The sequence below is a fragment of the Sciurus vulgaris genome (genome assembly GCF_902686455.1).
Source record: "Sciurus vulgaris genome assembly, chromosome: 1".
Lineage (NCBI taxonomy): Eukaryota > Metazoa > Chordata > Mammalia > Rodentia > Sciuridae > Sciurus > Sciurus vulgaris.
The window spans coordinates 35916870-35936265 of NC_136461.1; the positions used below are offsets into that span (position 1 = coordinate 35916870).

Consider the following 19396-nt stretch of genomic DNA (forward strand, 5'->3'; position numbering starts at 1 on the left):
AGCCCTCCTTGTGGGAAGCACCTGGGCTATGGCAGAAAGGCAGCAGTGCCCACCTTGGAAAGGGAAACTGATAAAGCCACAAGGGCAGGGAGTCAAGGTCCCCAAGGGGTGGTGGGCCAGTGTGTACCACCATCACTTCTTGCCTGGGTCCCTGCAGGGAGGAAGAGAGCTCAGGATTTTCCCCAAGTCCCCTTGTACTTCTTACAAGGCAGCCCCCATTTCTCTACCAGGTGCCCTCACCTGCCAGGACAGACCACAGGTTGGGCCCAAACTCTGCAAGCCAAGCCAGCCCCAGATAAAGGTCCAGACTTTACACAGCTCCATGGGGTCTTCTCCCCTCACCATCCCTGCTGGGTGGCCATGTGTCCCCATACTCCTACAGACCTGTGATATTGACAGCTACCCAAATACTGCACTCCTCCCTTCCTACAGGAGTCAGGCAATGGCCCCCACAGTCACACTCCTACATTCCTCCAGCTCTGGGTGTGGCCCACCTGTTCCCACAAGGCATTCACAGGCACACACTCCTTTCCCCTGGGGCCCCTCTCTAGGTCTCCAAGAGGAGCTGGTGCTAGGATGCTGAAGGGCTTGGCCACTGGCAGGCAGGGGCCCAGAACCCAAGTGCTCAGCCAGAGGCCCCACCACCTGAGGCCCCACAGCAAGCTCCCTCCAGCTTGTACACCGAAAAGGACTGACTCCAAAGGTGCTTTATTGAGGAGTGGGGACATAAGGTGTGGCACAAGGTGGCAGCACTGTTGGCAGTGCAGACCACACTGGGACCTTCAGGGTTGGAGAACCCCCCTCAGCACCCATCCTTGGCAGGGCTCCTGTCTGGGCTCACACTGTGAGAGTCAGACGGAAGGGTAGGCTTCACTCAGCCCTACCCACTCATGGCTGAAGTCAGAATCCTCCCAAATGAATCCCAGAGATCATGTTGGTGTAGAGACAAGGATGTAGGGGAGGGGCAGAAGGGGGCCTAGAGGACTTTCACAGTCTGAAGGGATGGAACAAGTCCAGGCTGAATTCCTCCCTTCTCCCCCCTTGGGGGGCAAGGGCCTTGCTGGTAGCCAGCCCCCCTTGAAGTGGATGCTTTCTTTCTCCAAGTGCCCAAATACTGTGGGTGGGGTCAGGTTCCAAGGTCCAGAAGCCCACCTTCATCACATCTCGGGGGTAAGGTAAAGTAGAGCGCAGAAACCCTAAAGGACCAAGGTTCTTTAGGATGTGAGCCCTGACACCATCACCACATTCTTCCCTCCAGAAGTTCTGACATGACAGATGAGATCACCTGTTCCCAAGACCTGTCCCTTGTGGGGAAAAAAATCCCCCCCCCCTCGTTTTTGCTTAAATGACACAAGACGGAGGGAACCCAGACAGGGGAGTCGACAGGGGTCTTAGTCCGCTAGGAAGCGGACAACTCTTGGGGCAGGTTGAGCTGCGCCCCTTCTGGGCGCGGCACATAGACTGCTGTGGGTGCCGGCGCGTCCAGGCTGAAAAGGCCGGGGCCAGGGCCCGGGCTGGAGCGGCCAGAGGACGCTGCCGATGCGGCGGGGCTGAGCTGGACCGCCGTAGTGTCCTGCGCCGTGCGCTCGCTGCTTTCCATCTCCAGCGCCACTGGCCCTGCACGCCCGCCATTCTGGCTCCTGCCCGCAGTTTGCAACGAGCGCGCGCGGAGCGCTGGGCCCCGGCGGCTACACACGCAGCAGACTGCGAAGAAACTGAGTGCCAGCACCAGCAGCGCCGGCCCTAGGATCAGTGGCACATTGTACCCTGGCAGGAAGGAGGCGAAGGCACCCACCAGTGTCACGTTCACACCGGCCAGCAGCACGCACAGACCGCAGGCGCAGCACAGCGCAGGTGATGGCAGGCCGGGCAACCGGCCCTGAGCACGGCCGGTGGGCGCGGGAGACAGAGACCCCTTGCTCTTCTTTTTCTGTGTGGGCGGCATCAGCCTGAGCACACCTGACACGCATCAAGATCCCTCCAGCCAGGGGCGAGCTCACGATGATCCTGCGGTGATCCTGTGAGCACACAGAGAAGGCACCTGTGAGCACACAGAGAAGGCAAGTCAGGGGAGTGTCTCGGCTTAGTTCCTTGGCTTCATTCCGTGCCTGCGAGTGAAGAGGTCACCTTGGGCAGACCCCTGCCTCTGCTTTGATTCTGGGAAACAACCCACTTCACATGCGAAGTTGCCTATTGTTTTCTCTACCTCGTTCCTGGAGTCCCTCACCGCTAATTTTGCCAGTTGCCCTCCCTCCACCTTCTCTCCTCCAAGAAGCCTTCCTGGGCTAATTAAATTAAGAAAGTGAATAGCTGTGAAACCCTCAGCCGGGTGCTTATTAAATGATGATGATCATCATTCTCAGTAGTTATAGGTAGAGGACAGTTTGGCAGCTCTTGGTTTTTGACAGCTCCACCTCCAAGTGGAAGAGGCCTGAGGATCATTTGATCTAATCCTTCCTTACTCAGATGAAGAAAACGGAAGTTTATCCTTACACAGTGGAGCAGGCCTGTAATCCTAGCCACTCTGGGGCAGGAGGATGCAAGTTCCAGGTTAGCCTAAGCAAATTAGTGAGACCCTAAGCAATTGAGACCCTCTCTCAAAATAAAAAATAAAAAGTGCTGGGGATATAACTCAGTGGTAAGGTGCTCCTGAGTTCAAGTTCAATCTGGAATAAACAAATAAAGAAAGAATAAGAAGAAAAAGGAGGAGGAGGAGGAGGAGGAGGAGGAGGAGGAGGTGGAGGAAGGAAACAATTGATGCTCAAGAGAGGTCTAGCACTTTACCCAAGATCCCAAAATCCAGGACCTAAATGGCAAATAGCCTGCTGCCTACTGCACACTAGGCTCTGGTAAGCACAGCACGACATTAACTTTCCTAAACATCAGATGAGGCCCTGGTGTGACTGGTCATGTGAGAGTGAGGAACTCTGGATGCTTCGGGTGTCCAGTGAGAGGAAGCAGTCCCCATGGTGGGTGGGATCCCTGGGACATTTCTAGACTGGGCATTCTATGGCCTACCTCCATTCTACTACCCAGTTAAATCCAGAATTCAGCAGTTGGATCTGGATTCAAAAGCCCAATATCAGTGCATGCTAGAATTCCTTTCTGGGAATCTCTAGATGTTTTTGGTTCTGGGATCTATCATTGAATGCTAGAATTTTGGAAATGCATGTAGAAGCAAGAGTAATATAACCAGAGATTAGAGATTCATGTCTTCTATCTGAGAATTTTGAAATCATATGTAGCAAGGCCCTGAAAGGATGAGATCATGGCTCATAAGTTGTGTTAGAACTGAGAAAAAATGTCAGTGAAGAGTCCTGGGTAGGTAGGGGAGTAATCAGATGGTAGCACAAATGGGAGCAGAGCATTCAGGGTGAGGAGAACATGCAGGGAGGGTGACCTGGACAAGAGGCCCAATGTTCTGTTCTCAGGATTATCACATGTAACATTGGGTTAAAAATAGAATCAGCTTCACAGGGTATAGTAATAATTAAAGGCTTTAAATGAAATAAAGTTAAATAAAGTGCTTAGAACAGTGCTGATTAACCATGATTAACAGTGCTGATTAAACATTAAACATTAACCTTGCCCTTGTGGGGGCTGACAGAGAAGTGAGTTATTTCCTGTCAGATCTGAGAAGCTGGTCATGTCATGTATGGAAACATAGTAGTTGGTCTGCCTCCCAATTAGAAATGTCTTCCTGAGTGTCTCCAAAGCCTGCACACTTTGGGATTGGAAAAAGTTTGATGACTAGGTGAACGAAAATGAGAGAAAGTATCAGGAAGGGGCAGCTCAGATTCTTCACTCTGGACACAGGCTGGGCTCAGCTTGGCCCAAGCAAGTCAGAGGGCTTGGAGGGCCACTTCCAGGCCTCCAGATCTGATGACTCCAGGGCTCCCCCTCCTGGCACTATGCTGAGAGGTGGCAGTTCTACTGGGACTCACTCCAACCAAGAATCATCTTGCTGCCCTACCAAGCTGGCAGAAATCCCAAAATCCTGGTAAAGAAAGCATTTGTTGACCCTTGAGTTTGGTCATCTATAAATCATAGATTCCTTGAGAAGCGCCACACAGGCATGAACCATCCACTCTCTTTTAGCCTGCTGCTGCTGGTTCTGCCAGGCAGCAACAGCAAGAGCTAAAGGGATGCAGCCGTTTACAGTTTGCAAAGCACTTTTATAGCCATGATATCATTTAATCCCTATAATTGTGTGACACTTACTAATAACCACATTTACAACTGAGGAAACTGAAGCTCAGAGAGAATTGGGCTCTGGTAGTTGGACTAAAAAAGAAGAAAAGGCAACCTAAAACCAGAGTAAAAGAGCAGATACCTGGGCCACACTATACACAATATTGCTTCATTTTAAAGACAAAGGTTTGATGCTCAGAAGAGGCTGTGAGATTTCCAGATTTTCCTTTCAAACTCCTTCCTCTCCTTATTTATCAATATCTGACATTATCTGGCAAAGGTGGAAACTTTTTTTTTTTTTTTTTTGTACCAGGGATTGAACCCAGGGACACTTAACTACTGAGCCACATCCCCAGCCCTTTTTAACATTTTATTAGAGGCAGGGGTCTGGCTGAGTTGCTTAGGGTCTTACTAAGTTGCTGAGGCTGGCTTTGAACCCAACGATCCTCCTACCTCAGCCTCCCTTGCTATGCCCAACTATGCCCAACTAAAGGTGGGATCTTTCTGTGGGGAAGGCTCCCTCTGAGGCTAACTGAGGGGGTCTCTGGTGGAGGGGACAGACTCTGGCCCTTCATCTCACTTCACACCAGACTTGAAAGCTGACAAGGGTTGGTGGGGTCCTAGGTGGCTGGAAGAGCCAAAGATCTCATTTTTTTCCCCTTATAGGGAAGTCTTTTTGTCTTCAGCAGTATTACTACGATGTGCTGAAGTATGTTTTTCTTTGAATTTATCCTTCTTGGGGTTCCTGGTACTTCTACAACATATGGGTTAATATCTACCCCCAATATATGAAAGTTTCAGATGTTCTTTTTCCCTATTTTCTCTTGCCTCTCCTTTTGGGGATCCTGTTGCACATATGTTCAACCATTCAGTTTTGTTCCACATGCTTCTTATACTCTATTCTGTATTTTCCCAGGTTTTCCCCGCATCTCTGTTTCTGTCTGGATGTTTTTCTTCTGATTTATCAATCAGTTCCCTAATCCTTTCTTCAGAAGTGTCTTTCCCTACTATTAAATTTATCTATTGAGTTCTTTTTTTTTTTCCTTCCTTTTTTTGTGATATGGGGGATTGAATCCAGGTTTACTTTATCACTAAGCTACATCTCCAGCTCTTTTATTTTTTATTTTGAGACAGGGTCTCACTAAGTTGCAGAGTCTGGCCTGGAACTTGTGATCCTCTTGCCTTAGCCTCCCAAGCAGCTGAGATTACAGGTGTGTACCACTATTCCTGGCCATCTAATAACTTAATTTCAGTTATTACTTCTTCCCAAGATCTTGGCCTCCTGAAGTCCCTACCTCCTATGCCTTTAAACAAATTTCTTAACTACCCAAATCCATCTTTTTTAAGTTATTCTCAGTGGTGTTGGTCTGATATAAGCTAGTCTACCTTAGTTGGAAACAGAATTCTAGATGAGAATCTGAAATTTGCACTTTCAGATTGATAATGAACAGTCGTGCTGTACAGAACACTTTATAATAATATCCAATATAATTTTTGTAACATAAGATTGAGCATTACCATTAGATCCCCATTTTATAGATGAGGAAATTGAGGCACAGAAAGATTAAGTAAACTCACCCAAAACCACTCCACGGCAGTGCCAGTGGTGCCAGGATTCAAAACCTGGTGTCCTGACTCCAAAGCCTAAGCTCTCAACAAAGCATACCACTAGGTTTGCTCAATATTTGTTGAATGAAGTACCAGGCATGGCACAGGCTCTCCTCTAGGCCCTGTAGATAAACTCCTGAAATTAAGACTATATCCCTCACCTGCCAACAGCAGAGAAGGACAGGCTGTGTTTTCCCTGTTGCAAGGAAGGTAAATTCTCTTTGTTCCTTCCTTGGGTTAGCATACTTGGTTCAACAGAAACTAAATTCCTGCGCAGGGGCTGAGCTTCTAAGTGCTAATTGCCAATGAGTGATTCTTATCTGCTCATAGGAGGCAAAGCTGACTCCATATACAAACTCCTGGAATTTCCATCTCAGACCCAGAAAGAACTAAGGACATATGGGTGCTGGGTTTATGCCTGAAGTTGGCTGCACTATGGCTAACTAAGATGTGGACATGTGCAGGGGTGAGGCGTTGAGGTCATTCAGCAGTTGCAATTTAATTTATACCATTTCCTCTGGCAGACTGTGGCCCTCTGGGTACCCCTGTTGTGGTGTTCTGTTTTGTTGGGAGCTCTGGCTAACACTGTTATGGGATGTCCTTGGTGCTGTTCACTGAATCTTTCTGGATTTCCATTCTTCTAGGCACATGTTAAGATGGCATCTCCTGGCCAATTTGTGATTGGGTGGAGCCGCTGTGTAACTAATTCTGGCCAATGAACTGTGATATGTCACTTCACGTTGGAGTCCTAGATTATGAAGTAGGACCCTCCAAATTGATGCTATTGCTATCTGCAATCCTCCAAGCCCTTTCTATTTCATTTCAGGTCCAGCCCTGAAATCCAGCACTCGAGCAGCAGAGAGGCCACTGTTCTGAATCTTAAGTTACTAGAATTGAAAGACCTTCCCTTTAGTGAGTTCTCTAAGCTGATGAGCCTGTGAGGATAACCTAGACCAAGCTCTCCATCTACTGATGGAGAATCTGAGGCTTGGAGTGGGGAAGGTCATGGACAAAGTCAAACCAGACTACCCCTTTTCCCACCCAGCCAGGACTCCAAACATTGACATTAGTGGCCAAGGGCCCTGGCCATTCACCCTCCTTGTTGCCCTGTCTCTGGCTGGGAAGGTACCGTGATCTGTTTGGGAGTTCAGTCTAGAAGCTGTTTGCAGCAGAGGCAGGCACTTGGGGCTGGGCCTCAGGTGACAAGGGTCTTGGATTTTGATCTGGTTGGGCTACTGGAAGGGTTGGGGTCCGTCTCTAGGTTTAACTGTCTGAATGTAAAGAGGGAGACGTAAGCAGGTATTGCTTCCCCAGTGGAAGTCTCTCATCAATCTGCTGCCCCATCCTGAGCTACCTGAGGTTTGTGAAAGTAGAAATGGGGATCTCTTCAGAAATTACTATCAAAATATCAAAGGGTCTCATAAAAAGCTACACTGATCTGAAATATGACTGTACCTATTCATTGTTCTAAATTCTTTGCTTTGGGCTGGGACTAAGTTATTTCCCTGAGAAGTTACTGCTGCTCAGGGGTCCTGATTAGGGGGAGGGGCACACACATTGAGCAGTGACTCTATGCTAAATTGCCCACATCAACTCCTTTGCTCTTCATCACAACCCTGTGAGCTGTTACAAGACCACCCCCAGTCACAGTGAGGCTCAATGAGGTGAAGGATGCTCCCTGGTTCACTTGGCTGTGATGGGGAAAGTTCAGGTTTAAACTAGTTCTTTTGGATTGAAAAGTCCATGTTTTTCTTATACCAGAACTGCTGCTTATGGGAAGGTATAGAGATGTTTGCCTCCTAAAAGAACATAATCGTTAATTATTACTATCCAGGTATCATCAACAAGCTTGGGCATTGCTCCTGGGGAGGGGATCTCTGTCAGAAGCCCCTGCAGGTAAGCCTGCCTCACTTTTCCGGTCTACTTTCTGGTGTATTAGTGTTGCACAAGAGCAGCTGCCTGACCAGGGCTATCTGCCAGGATTCTTGGCTCCTGATTCTTGTTCCAGTGGCTCAAGAGCCTCTGGTGAGGGGCTTGGGGCTTCAGTTAAAACAGCCTGTCCTCCACATGAGACCCAGTCCATCATTGGGCCAGTCAGAGTCCTTTACACCTGACTGGGAATTCTTCTGTTTCCCCTTAATCCCTGAATTTGGGGCCAGTCCTCTCCACTGGTGCCCTCACCCCATGTTCTTTCTATCCACCCCCATTCTCAGGGAACCTCCCACATCACCATTCCTCATTACTGGATTGGGCTTATTCACTATCCTGCAAGTTCTCAGCTTCTGCCAACTGAATTCTGCTTCCCCAGAGTCCAAAGAGCCACCATCCCCCCACCCAGCCAATCCACAGGGTCCTTCCCCCGACAGGTACATTTGAGCATATACACATGTGCATGTGTACACAAGCACACAGATGATTCCCTAAGCTAGAAACAGGTTTGAGGATGAAGCCTGAAAGTGTGGCTTTCCAGTCCCTGTCACTGGCTCCGGGGCTCCATCATCCTCATCCTTGAGTGCAAGTGCACACATGTGTACACACATCCCACATAACCCTCAGGGATTAGATATACCAAAAAATACAAGCACAGCTGCATTACACACAAATAGGCCAACAGACAGGTGAACACACTCCCAGTTGCCTGCCTTTCTGGTGGAGATGAGCTACTACCCAGCAGAAGTACCTTGGGAGACTTCTTGCCTGGGAGTGCAGGGGAGATGCTTGACAGCAGCAGCCAGTGGGTATTCATGATGGGGCACAGGGTATGAGTTCTGTTCAGCTGCTCTAATGATGCCCTCCTGTTTACAATGGTTCTCCAGGCCTGGAGCTGACAAGCATTCGCTGCACTCATTGATCCTCACTGGGCTGTTTCACTAGTGCTATCAGCAAAGTGGTCTAGAAGATCTCCGCAGGCCCTGCAGGTTCTGACTTTTAGCATAGTTAAGGGACACAGGGACACAGGATTCAGCAGCTTCATTAGATCAGCCTCTGTACCCATCCAGGCAAAGGTAATCCTTCTGCTCTGGGGCCTTCTGCCCACTTCTATTCCTTCCTGATACTCAGACTAGCCACTAGTTGGGGCTACCTCTGTGGGTAGATGGCAATCTCCAGCCTTAGTCTGGACCTCTGCCTCTGCCCCCGGTAACTCAGTTGCCTGGAGCCAGCAGGAGGGACCAGAGCAGAGGACTTCAGACTGCTGGAGTGGAGCTGCTCTTCCTGTCTGCTTCCTTCCAAGGCTTTGGGACAAGCTCTGCTTTCTTCTCCAGCTAAGTCCTACCCCGAGGGACTGCAGCATCTTGTGCATAACCATCCGACTCTCTGCCCATTAGTTCCTTGACTCCTCATCTCCAATGCCCAGTTCCTCCACTGCACCTCCATCATCAGTCCCCTTTATCCCCTGGGATCTTGTCACCCTGTTGTCACCCTGAATCAATCCACCTCTGAGAAACCTGGACACCTTACTCTTGACTTTACCCCCCCTGCTATGGCTATCCAAACAAATGGACAGCACCTACTTTGTGCTCAACACTATTCTAAGCTGCTATGGTTTGAGTATGGCTTGTCTCCTGGGAAACACATGTGAACACATGTGAGTTCATTGTGTTGATGTTGAGAGGTAAGGGCCTTCAAGAGGCAGTTAGATCATTAAAAGGGGTTAATGCTTTCCTCGTGGGACTGGCTTAATTCTTGAGGTGGGAAAGTTCTCACTCTTGCTGGACTGGATTAGTCACTGTGGGAATGGGTTATATAAAGTCAGTCTGCTCTTTGACTTTTATCTCTTTTGCATATACCTGCTTACTTTCTGCTTTATGCCATGAGGTGAAGCAGCACAAAGCCATCACCAGTACCTGGGCAAATGCCAGCATCTTTCTCTTTGGATTCCAAGTTTCCAGAATGGTGAGTTATATAAACTTCTTTCCTTTAGAAATTATTTAGTCTTGCCAGGCACAGAGGAGCACTCTGTAATCCCAGCAACTAGGGAGGTTGAGAGAGGAGAATCACAAGTTCAAAGTTAGCCTCAGCAACTACTGAGGCCCTAAGCAAATTAGCAAGACCCTGTCTCAACATAAAAAGTAAAAAGGACTGGGGATATGACTTGGTGGTTAAATGTCCCTAGGGTCAATCACAGTACCAAAAACTAAAACTAATACAAACAAACAAACAAACAAACAAAAATTACCCAATCTCAGGTATTCTGTTATAGCAACAGAAAATTGACTAAGACATAAGATCTTTATATAGATTAACTTACATAAGCCCATGACAATCCTAAGAGGTAGGCATTATTATTATTATTTTTATTATTTTGGTACTGGGGATTGAACCCAGGAGCACTCAACCACTTAGCTACATCCCCAGCCCCTTTTAAAAATATTTTATTTAGAGACAAGGTCTTGATAAGTTGCTTAGGGCCTTGATAAATCGCTGAGGCTGGCTTTGAACTCACGATCCACCTGCCTCAGCCTCCCAAGCCACTGAGATTATAGGTGTGTACTACCACACCTGACAAGACAGGCATTATTGCCATCCTTATTTAACAGATAGGGAAACAGAGGCTCAAAGAGATTCAGTTACTCACCCAAGTCCACACATATGGTAGTAATACATAATAGAGACAGGATTCAAACCTAGGTCATGTATCTCCTAAATCCATGCAATTCACCGGGACTGTGTACTGCCTCTTGCTTTAGCTGTTCTCTGATCACACACAATCCCTGGAACCCTACATTTTCTCCATGGTCTTCTTGCCTGTTTCTTTCTGCAACCACCTGAGATCCCATATCGACTGGATTCAGTTACTGTCTTGCAATAAAATCTTTCTTCAACCCCAGGTCATGATAGTCTCCAGCTAACAAATTTATTTTTATTTTGCAGAATTGGGGATTGAACCCAGGGGTGTTGTACTACTGGGCTACATTCCCAGTCCTTTTATTTTGAGACAGTCTTGCTAAGTTTCTGAGAATGGAACTTGCGATCCTCTTGTCTCAGCCTCCCAGGTAGCTGGAATTACAGGTATGTGCCACAGTGCCTGGCTTCTTTTGGCTCCTGAAAGCACTGCCTACATTCCATACTTTGCTTCCTTCTCAAGCACATCCACTCCAATCTGGTTTTTGCTCCAATACACTTGGACTCCATGCTCACCAAGGTTACCAGCAGACAGCTTGTTGCTGAGTTCAATGAACACTATTTGAATAGGCTGTTGTCCCTAGCTTCAGTCTGCTGTGCCTTCCCTCCTGGGAACACTGTGTCTCTGGGATACGGGTTCCTTCAGTGTCGCCTTCTCCCACAAAGCCTACAGCCTCAGTCAGCCCTGGCCCCTCCTACTCCCACAGGCTTCTCTCCACACATTTCCAACACATCTCAGAGTCCTGCAGATCCTCCCACCAAGTATCTCTGAGTCCATCCCCTCCTCTCTGGACTCACTGCTGTCCCTGCTCACCCACCATTTCCTCCCACTGTTAAGACCCTCCTGGGCCCCCTGTGCAGTTGTTCCAACCATGACTCTTCCATGATTTTTTTTTTTTTTTTTTTTTTTTTTTTGGTACTGAGGATCAAATCTAAGGGCACTCTACCTCTGAGCTACATCCCCAGACCTTTTTTATTTTATTTTTGAGACAGGATCTCACTAAGTTGCCCAGGCTGGCCTAGAACTTGCCATCATCCTGCTTCAACTTCCCAAGTCACTGGGATTATAGTCATGTGCCACCACACTCAGCTTCAAGTGACCCTTTTTCTTGTGAAGCTGAGCTCACTAGGGTTGATGAACTGAACTGACCAGGTATGGTAAGCTTGACTCAGCAGGTATGGTGGGCACCCAGACCCCTGTGCCTGAGCCCTGGGCTTTATCTTCAGCTGCCTTCCAGTGTAGCTGGGATACTCCTTCTTTTCTTCCTTTCCTTTCCTTTCTTTCCCTCCCTCCCTCCCTCCTTCCTTCCTTCCTTCCTCCTCCTAACTTGCCAACTTATGGTTCCCAGATTCTTGACTGAAGTGACTCCTGTGTCCAGGTATGCATGCTCCAACTGGCTTCCTTCAGGAGCAGGATTATGTCTACCTTGCTTGCTGTTGTGTCCCCCAGAGAGATGCCTGGCTGTCCCCAGGGGCCCAGTGAATGCTGGTTAAATACATAGGAAAGCAGACATTGTACAGAGAGGCCATCCATGTCCATCTTCTGCCTTCCGGCTTCACTGGTCCCTTGGATTTGAAGTGGTTGGGTGCTCACTGCTCTCTACTTCCGGTCTTTTGGGAGGTTGTGGAGGATGCAGGGGGCTTCTAAGACAGACTCTACAGAGTTAAGAGCAGGAGGGAAAGGATAGAGCAGAGGGGATCCAAAGCAGTCAGTTCACGGTGTGTCTCCCCTTCTCTTTCCTCCCTCTCACCTGTTTTCTGAAGGTCACAGGTTCCCGACCCCTTGTCTGGGCAGTGCTTCCCCTGCCTCCTGGGAGTTCAGGTCTGGACGCAGTTATCTCCTGCATTTCTTAAAGCGGCCCCTTCCCAGCCCTCGCCTTCCCTCCAGCTTTCCCCGGCTCCTGCAGCCTTCACTCACCTGAGTCGGTGCGTGGACACTGCCCTGTGGTCGGATGGGCCTGAACCCTGAGCGCGGGGTGGCCAGGGAGTGCGTATGGTCAGTCTGGGGCAAGGCCGGCAGACTTGGGCTGGGTGGAGCGCCAGGCACCGGGGCTCGGCGGGGTGTCCTGCCTCCCACCAAGCTGTGAGAGGAGGGGATCCGGGTGGCTGGGCACACCGGGCCCAGGGCTCCTCGCCCGGCCCAGGGCTCCTCGCCCGGCTCAGGGCGACACGCGCAGCCCCTCTCTGCCGGCTCCTGCGGAGCAGCCAAGGCGGCGACAGGTGGGAGGGGCGGCGCGCGGGCCGGGTCGGCGGAGCGGGAGCCGGGCGCCAGGCTGTGCAGGCCCCCGGTCACAGCCACCACCCGCGGCCCCTCTCAGCCACCTCGGCCCCGGCAGCCCTGGGGGAGCTCCCGCCTGTCGCGCGGCGCGGCCCTGCGCTTCGCTCCTCTAGGTTTCCCGGTTTGAAAGCACCCTAGCAAATAACTCCCGCCGCCCACAGGGCGCGCAGCACTTTCCCAGGGCCGGTGTGGATACAGTGCTACTCACGCTGGGGCGAAGGCTACAGGTTGCACTGGCCCTGCCTTCAGCGTCCAACTGCCTGGGGGGCCCGGCGCTGTGGCGGGCAGGGAGAGTTTTCCAGGGGTGGAGCTTCTTACCAGCACCCTTTTCTCCATCACCGGTCCTGCCCCTAAAAAGGAGTGTTGCCACGAGCCCCTACGGGTGGCTCTTTTCTCAAAACTAAAAGGCGAGAGAAGTCTCCGTCTCACAAGGACCAATCCCGGTGGAATTTATGCTAGTTTCCCTGTGACGGAGCGGGAGGGTGTGCCAGGCACAGGGCTCAGCTCCAGGATGGACTATGTTGCAGCGAGACCTGGGTGGGAGTCAGAGGTGCTGACCTTCCAGGCCCTGGAGTTGTTCAGCTGGGAGGGCATCTTGCCCACCTTCCTCTTCACACATCCACTTATCCATTACAAGCCCCACCTGATGTGGCCAAGCCCAGGCAAACTTCCTCCTGACCCCAGCCCTGTGAGGGGCTACTGCAACCATCCTCCATTTGGAGGTGAGAAAACCAGGGTCAGGGCCCTCGGCTTCTTGCCTCAGCTCCTTGGGCACAGGGGTGGGTTGGATGGAGGCAGACAACCAGGATGTGAGTCTTATTTTCATTCTCCCCTCCCTCAACTGGAACAGTTCTCCCCCAGATTGGTCCATCAAGGATGTGATTTCAAAGAGCCACGAGGACCAAGCACTCTCCACTGTTAGTTCACTGATGTGCTCTCAGTGCCCTGCCCATCCCAGGACAGCAGGGGCAGGGCACAGCCATAACCCAGGTGTTAGAACAGGGCTGTTGGGGGAAAAAAAATTCCTTGACTGAACAGACTGCTAGAAGAGCACGGGCCCCCATGCTAAAACACTGGAGGGTGCTATTGCTGCTCAGAGGTGCGAGGCTCTTCCCCCTGACACTGCCTACCATACCAGCCCTGCCAGGTTGGCTCACCTCCTCTTTTTTCAAAGTGTGGAATGGGAGAGAAGGCAGGTGTCTCGTGTGGATCACTCCAGTGATGGGGTTGGAAGAGGTGAGGTGGAGACACACTTGGGGACATTGACCTGCAGGAGAGCAGGTTTCAGGAAGTCCACAGCAAGAGAAGAGAGGAACCAGAGGCTGGACTTTGAGAACTCCCTCCCAGCTGGGAGGGTCCTTTGAACCCTTACCAGTTTCTTCCCCAGTGGATATAACTCTTGCCTTTATTACCCCCCAGAGTAGAATACCCAGAGGTATTCTACTTCTGAGCTACATCCCAGCCATTTTAATATTATTTTTGAGATATCTTCTCTCTAAATTGCCCAGGATGCCCCTGAACTTTTGATCCTCCTGCCTCAGCTTCCTCAGTAGCTGGGATTATAGGAGTGCACCATCGTGCTGGAATACAGTTTTTGCCTTTTCATGTGTTCATTCCTTAATTTATTCCATCCTGATCCCCAGCATCTCTGTGCCTGGCCCTGCCAGGCATCAGGGATTCCATAGCCCACACTGGGGAGATCTTGGCTGGGAGGAGCTAATGGGTTGGGATCACGCTTCCTGCAGTTCAGGCTCTGCCTTCCCAACTTGGACCATCTCCACCCTTGGGCATCTCTTTGGGGCACTGAAGTGAAAATTGAAGATTGATAGGGGGAAGGTTTTCTCATTGATCAAGGAGGAGCCTGAGTTCCTGTTGATATTGAGGAAAAGGAGAAGGTGCAGGGAGAAGGCAGAAGGGAGCTAAAGAGGGGGGAATTTCAAGGAGAGAGGAAGTTGACTTCCTCTGGGGGAACAAAGTCTCCACAACTAGCCAGAATTTGTGAAGTTCATGGAAGTTGTCCATCTGTGGTCAGGGAGTTGAGTCCTGTACCTGTACGGAGAATGCAACCACAGGTGCAGAGAGACAGAAGACCTGGATGCATAGTCTGGCTTCATGACTTTCCCTGGGAGACTCCATGAGTCCTTTTTCCTGTGGGCCCTCAGCTTTCCCATCTGCGTAGTGAGATGGGCTGTCCCACTTTGGTTTGATTTTCCAACATGTACTGGATGCCTTCTGGGTTCCCGCCCTCTGCTCTCACTCTCAAGGGGAAGAAATAGACGAGAACCACTGAGAGTCATGGATTGATTGTGCTGGAAGGAAACCCTGGTACTGTGGAAGCGCAGGGATGTCAGAGGAGGCTTCCAAGAAGAGAAGTCATCTGCATGAATCCTGGAAGAATGTTCCTAGCTTGTCTCCTGCTCCCCAGACAAGAACAGAGGGCACTTGAGGTCAAACAATGCTGTTGGTCTAGAGGTGCAGGTGTGCAGGAAGATGGTATCTTTTACCAGGCTATGTGTACCTCAGCCTCCTTGCCCAGGTAGATGGAGCCTTGGGAGTTTTCCCATTAAATTTAAGCCACTAACATTGTTGAACACTCTGTGTCCTGGTGCCAAGGACAGGGAAAGGGGCAGTTGGCTTAATGATTGTTTTGTGAAAGAGAAGACTTCAAACCTGCCTGGAGGTGTCAAGAGAGGGACACAGGCTGATGGAAGAGGATGAGAAGAGCACATGGTTCTTTGAGCTGGGCCTTTAAAGAAGGGGAGTTTTCATAGGCAGAGGGAACAAGAAGCCCTCTAGAGACAAGCCCAGGCTTGAGATGGATGTAGGTTTAGCTTGTCTTGGGAGCAGTGACAGGACAGGGGAGAGGAGGGGGAGCTAGAGGCTTGTCTGCAGCCAGAGCATACAAAGCCCTGAATGTGTCTGTCCTTCTGTGAGTCTCTGTCCTCCAGAGACCAGGGGCTTTTTAAGGATATGGCCCGCTCTGGCTAAATGCTGCTCAGAGCCTGTCCCTGAGGAACTGACCAGGAGTTTGATATTCTGAAAGGAATCTGGGCCCATTCTTCCCATCTAGTCTGTGGAGGCTGAGGGGCTTGGCTGGGTCCCCAATCTGTGGTTCCTGTGGGCCCGTGTCAACTTCTGTGGCCAGGATAAAGCAAGGAATTGAGGCATCTCTGGGTGTAGTCAGGGATCCAGTCTCTAGATTCCAGAGAAGCCAGTCAGTAGAACAAAAAGGGAACAAAGCAGAGTTTCAGTCCTGAGAGAGAAGTCAGGGTAAGAGACTGAAACAAGGGAGTCCTGTGGGGCCATCAGCACGCCAGTGGCATCTGGTTTGAAGAGTCTGGGTCAGAGTCAAATGCTGGCCTGCTGTCTCCAGAGCCCGGTCCATTTCTGGTTGAATCTTCTAACTCGGATCCAGGAAGTCTCCGAGATAGGGTAGTAGGCAATACGTGGAGGACAGGGCAGGGCACTCCTCAGCCCTTGCCTAGCCCTCCTCGGTCCCATGGCCTCCTGGCTTCAGCTTCTCCAGGGTCCTGGTCACAGTGGACAGGCTGCTGCGGGCTCCTGGAGGAGAGACCAGGACAGGGGCTGCCTGAGGACAAATACCCACAAAGCTGTTGGGTCAGAGGAACCCAAAGGGACCTGGGATTGGAGTGCCTCATGACCTCAGGGCAGAGTTGGGATAGATGGGGGGAGAGGGGAGTCCCAGTTTTGCCCAGAGAGGACAGGACAACCCATCAAGAAGACAGCAGCATGGTGTGGGAAAGGCAAGGCTCTGAAGTACTACCTGGCTTGAATTCTGGCTCCACCACTTCCTGACTGTGTGACCGTGGACATGTCACTTATTCTTCCTGTGCCTCATTTGTCCCATATATAAAATGAAGCTCACTATAGTAGCTCCCTCACATGGTTCTTGTGAGAATTAAACTAGTTAACACGCAGAGTGCTTTGACAACGTCTGGCATGGGACCTTCTGCTGAGTAAGTACAAGGCATCCTGCCCCTGGTGGTGTAGACTGCAGGCCACTTGGACACACTCCTGCCCTGGGATTTTCCAGTTTGGGAGGGATGGGAAGGGGAGTCAGAAGAGTTGTGGTTTCAGGTATTAGCTCTGAGTGTTGGATTCCACCATGGAGAAGGAAGTGGGAAAACAAACTAAGGTGTGGGACCTAGGGAGAGGAAGGGGCAGTCAGGAGTCCTCTGTCCCAGTGGAGGCCAGGCAGCACAGAGAAGTTCTGAGGCCAAACAAGAGATCAGCTCAACTTGGAACAAGAAGGGTTTGACTGACGTGGAGGACACCTAACTTCGTTCCTTCCCTGGTTGGGGAAGCCCCTCTGCATGCCTCTAAAGGTATCTCCCTGCACTCCAAAGCCAGACCAGAGAGGGAAGATGAAAGATGGACTCCAGAATTTCGGAAACTTACCTTCCTTATTTCCATTGGTACTGGATCTTCCCTCCCCATGGTCTGGTCCTGGGTTGGGGTGGATTCTCAGGTTTCCTGAAGGATAAGACCGCCCCAATTCCTCTGGTTACTGAGTCATTCCCATATCAAATCAAGCTCAGTTTGGGAAGGAATTCTTCCTGTTGTTCAATAGCCAGCCCTGCTGCTGTCTGCTCCACTGCGTTCCTACATACTGCATTATGTAGGTCTCCCACATAATATGGGTTGATATGGATAAGTTGGAAGCAGTGTTTTTAAAGGAGGTAGCAGATTTTTTAAGGAGGTGGGGGTCCTAGAGAGAACCAGGGATATATAAGGCCCTACAGAGCTGAGGAGTTGGGAGTCTGTACGTAAGTTGCTGAGATGTGGTGGGGACTATTCAGAGGTCCTGAGGGGAGACAGTGTTCTTAGGGGTGTGAGGGGCGGGTATCTAGAGATCTTGATGGCTTTGGGGGAATGGAAAAATCTCTCAAGGAAGATGGACTCCCTAGGTTCAGACACCTTTGTGGCAGGCAGCAGGCTGGTTTCTGCTACACTGTAGTCATGGCGACGCCTGTACAACACACACAGCAACTCCAACACAGCCAGGAGCAGCCTCACACGTGGGCATGCTCAACCTCCCTGTCGGTCACAGACTTACACACAAAGGGTCTCACACAGTCCTTGGCAGAGTGGCCTGCAGGGAGGGGGAAGGGGCTCACCTATTGCAGGCAGGATGTGCTCCAGGTTGAACCGAGCCTTCAGGAAGGGGTAGGCAAAGATGAGAAGCCCTGAGAAGAGAGACACAGAGGGGTTCTGTGAAGGGGAGGGGGCCTGGTTAATGTGAGGTGTGGGAGGATGTGGGTGGGCTGTGAGCCTGGGGGCTGGTTTTTGAGAGTGGTTGTGTGTGTGCGCGGAGGCGCCCGAGGGTATAAATGGAAGCTGGTGTGCGAGCACAGGGCAGCTCCCCACACCCTGCCTAGGTTGAAGGGACAGTGCTATGTGGAGAAGGGGCTACAGTCTGTGAAGGCCACGGGCTCTGCCTCCACTGTGCCAGGCCAAGAGCAGGTTACCTTCCTCTCTTCTTAGCTGGCTGGGTCTGGGACCACTGACACCACAAACTCTCCCTCACCCTCTCCTATGTTCACCTCACCCTCCCGTGTTCACCCCTGGGGGTCCCTCTGCATGCTCCTCCCCACCCAGTCCTGGGGAGAGGTAGCCACAGAGCAGATTCTTCCCTGCCCATTCCCACTCCCACCCTAGACCAAGTGTCTGTGCTGGAATTTGCAGCTATGGATGCCCAGAGCCCCCAGCCTAGGGCTACAGCTTCTGTTTTTGGCTCAGGGTGGTGGAATAGGGTGAGAGATGGTGCTCAGCATCACTGTGGGGATGTCAGTGCGCCTTCCCCCGACAGACAAGTGGACAGAGCTGCTGCTGAGACAAACAGGGAAAGAAAAGGAAACTGTTCAACTGAGCTGTGCTGCTTTGCCAGCCCCCATCAACCCACCACAAACAGGCCGACAAATCCCACCACAAACCCAAGCCAGGGGCACAGAGCCACAGAGCCCAGGGGACAGACAAGAAGGGAGTGTGACAACCAACCTTCCCACTCCAGTCTCCTCGCTGCCAACAGGAACCCCACCTCGAACCCCCTCTACTCCCTACACACCTAATGGCTGCCTTGCTCGCACCTCTAGCTCCCACTCTCCCCCACCAATTCCCACTGACCCAGCTTTCCCTGCCATTTCTCCATCACCTAACCAGGCCCCTGATCCCCTCAGAATTTCTTCCCCCTACTCTAGTCTAGCTCCTGCTCACCCAGCCCAGCAGCACCGAGGAAGATGCCGCCCACGGCAGCCGCAGCCTTGGACACTGAGACTCCGATGATGATGCTGCCGGCCACCAGACCCAAGGCCACACAGGCCAGCTGCAGGCAGTGGAAGTCTCTGCTGCTGATGGGGATATCCATGTAGGCCTGCCCAGGGCACTGTCTCCAGCTGGTCCTGGGGTTCTCTTCCTCTTGGGTGTTGGAGCTCTACCTTCAGGGTGGGAGTTTGCAGGCAGTAAGCATCTGGGCTGGTAATCCTTAAATTTATCCGCAATCCTATGCTATGGCTTGTCTAGATGCCCCTAGCTGCATGTTGACCCCACCTTACTTTTACTCCCCTAAAGGCCTCATGAATTGAAGGCCACTCTTGGGACTCCTGCCATGAACACATTTCCCCATGGGCTGCCAGAGTTCTAGGGAGCTGGACCTGACCCATGGGATCCTCCCCTGCC

General features: G+C 51.0%; 2 protein-coding genes across 5 annotated transcripts; both read right to left on the minus strand.

Annotated features, from left to right (window-relative positions):
* Nucleotides 1-444: 444 nt before the first annotated feature.
* Nucleotides 445-13061, minus strand: TMEM275 (transmembrane protein 275). 3 transcript variants are annotated; one of them, XM_079138864.1, is made up of 2 exons: nt 12909-13061; nt 445-2007 (listed from the first exon to the last, which is right to left on the minus strand). In XM_079138864.1, the coding sequence occupies exon 2, from the start codon at nt 1943-1945 to the stop codon at nt 1400-1402; it is 546 nt and encodes a 181-aa protein (XP_078994990.1). In that variant the 5' UTR covers nt 1946-2007; nt 12909-13061; the 3' UTR covers nt 445-1399. The 3 variants fall into 3 exon arrangements, with proteins under 3 accessions (XP_078994990.1, XP_078994991.1, XP_078994989.1); XM_079138865.1 differs by lacking the exon at nt 12909-13061 and adding an exon at nt 2042-2306; XM_079138863.1 differs by lacking the exon at nt 12909-13061 and adding an exon at nt 12341-12895 and having other exon boundaries at nt 446-2007.
* Nucleotides 13062-16181: 3120 nt separating this feature from the next.
* KNCN (kinocilin) lies at nt 16182-19085 on the minus strand (the record flags this gene model as incomplete). Of its 2 annotated transcripts, none has more annotated exons than XM_079126670.1 (4): nt 16182-16261; nt 17120-17194; nt 17839-17907; nt 18935-19085. In XM_079126670.1, 4 exons carry the CDS (start codon nt 19083-19085, stop codon nt 16182-16184), a joined length of 375 nt encoding a protein of 124 aa, XP_078982796.1. The 2 variants fall into 2 exon arrangements, with proteins under 2 accessions (XP_078982796.1, XP_078982795.1); XM_079126669.1 differs by having other exon boundaries at nt 17120-17221.
* Nucleotides 19086-19396: the final 311 nt, after the last annotated feature.

Excerpts from the sequence above, each read along its gene's own strand:
- TMEM275 (XM_079138864.1), bottom strand. The coding sequence starts at position 1,945 with ATGCCGCCCACACAGAAAAAGAAGAGCAAGGGGTCTCTGTCTCCCGCG.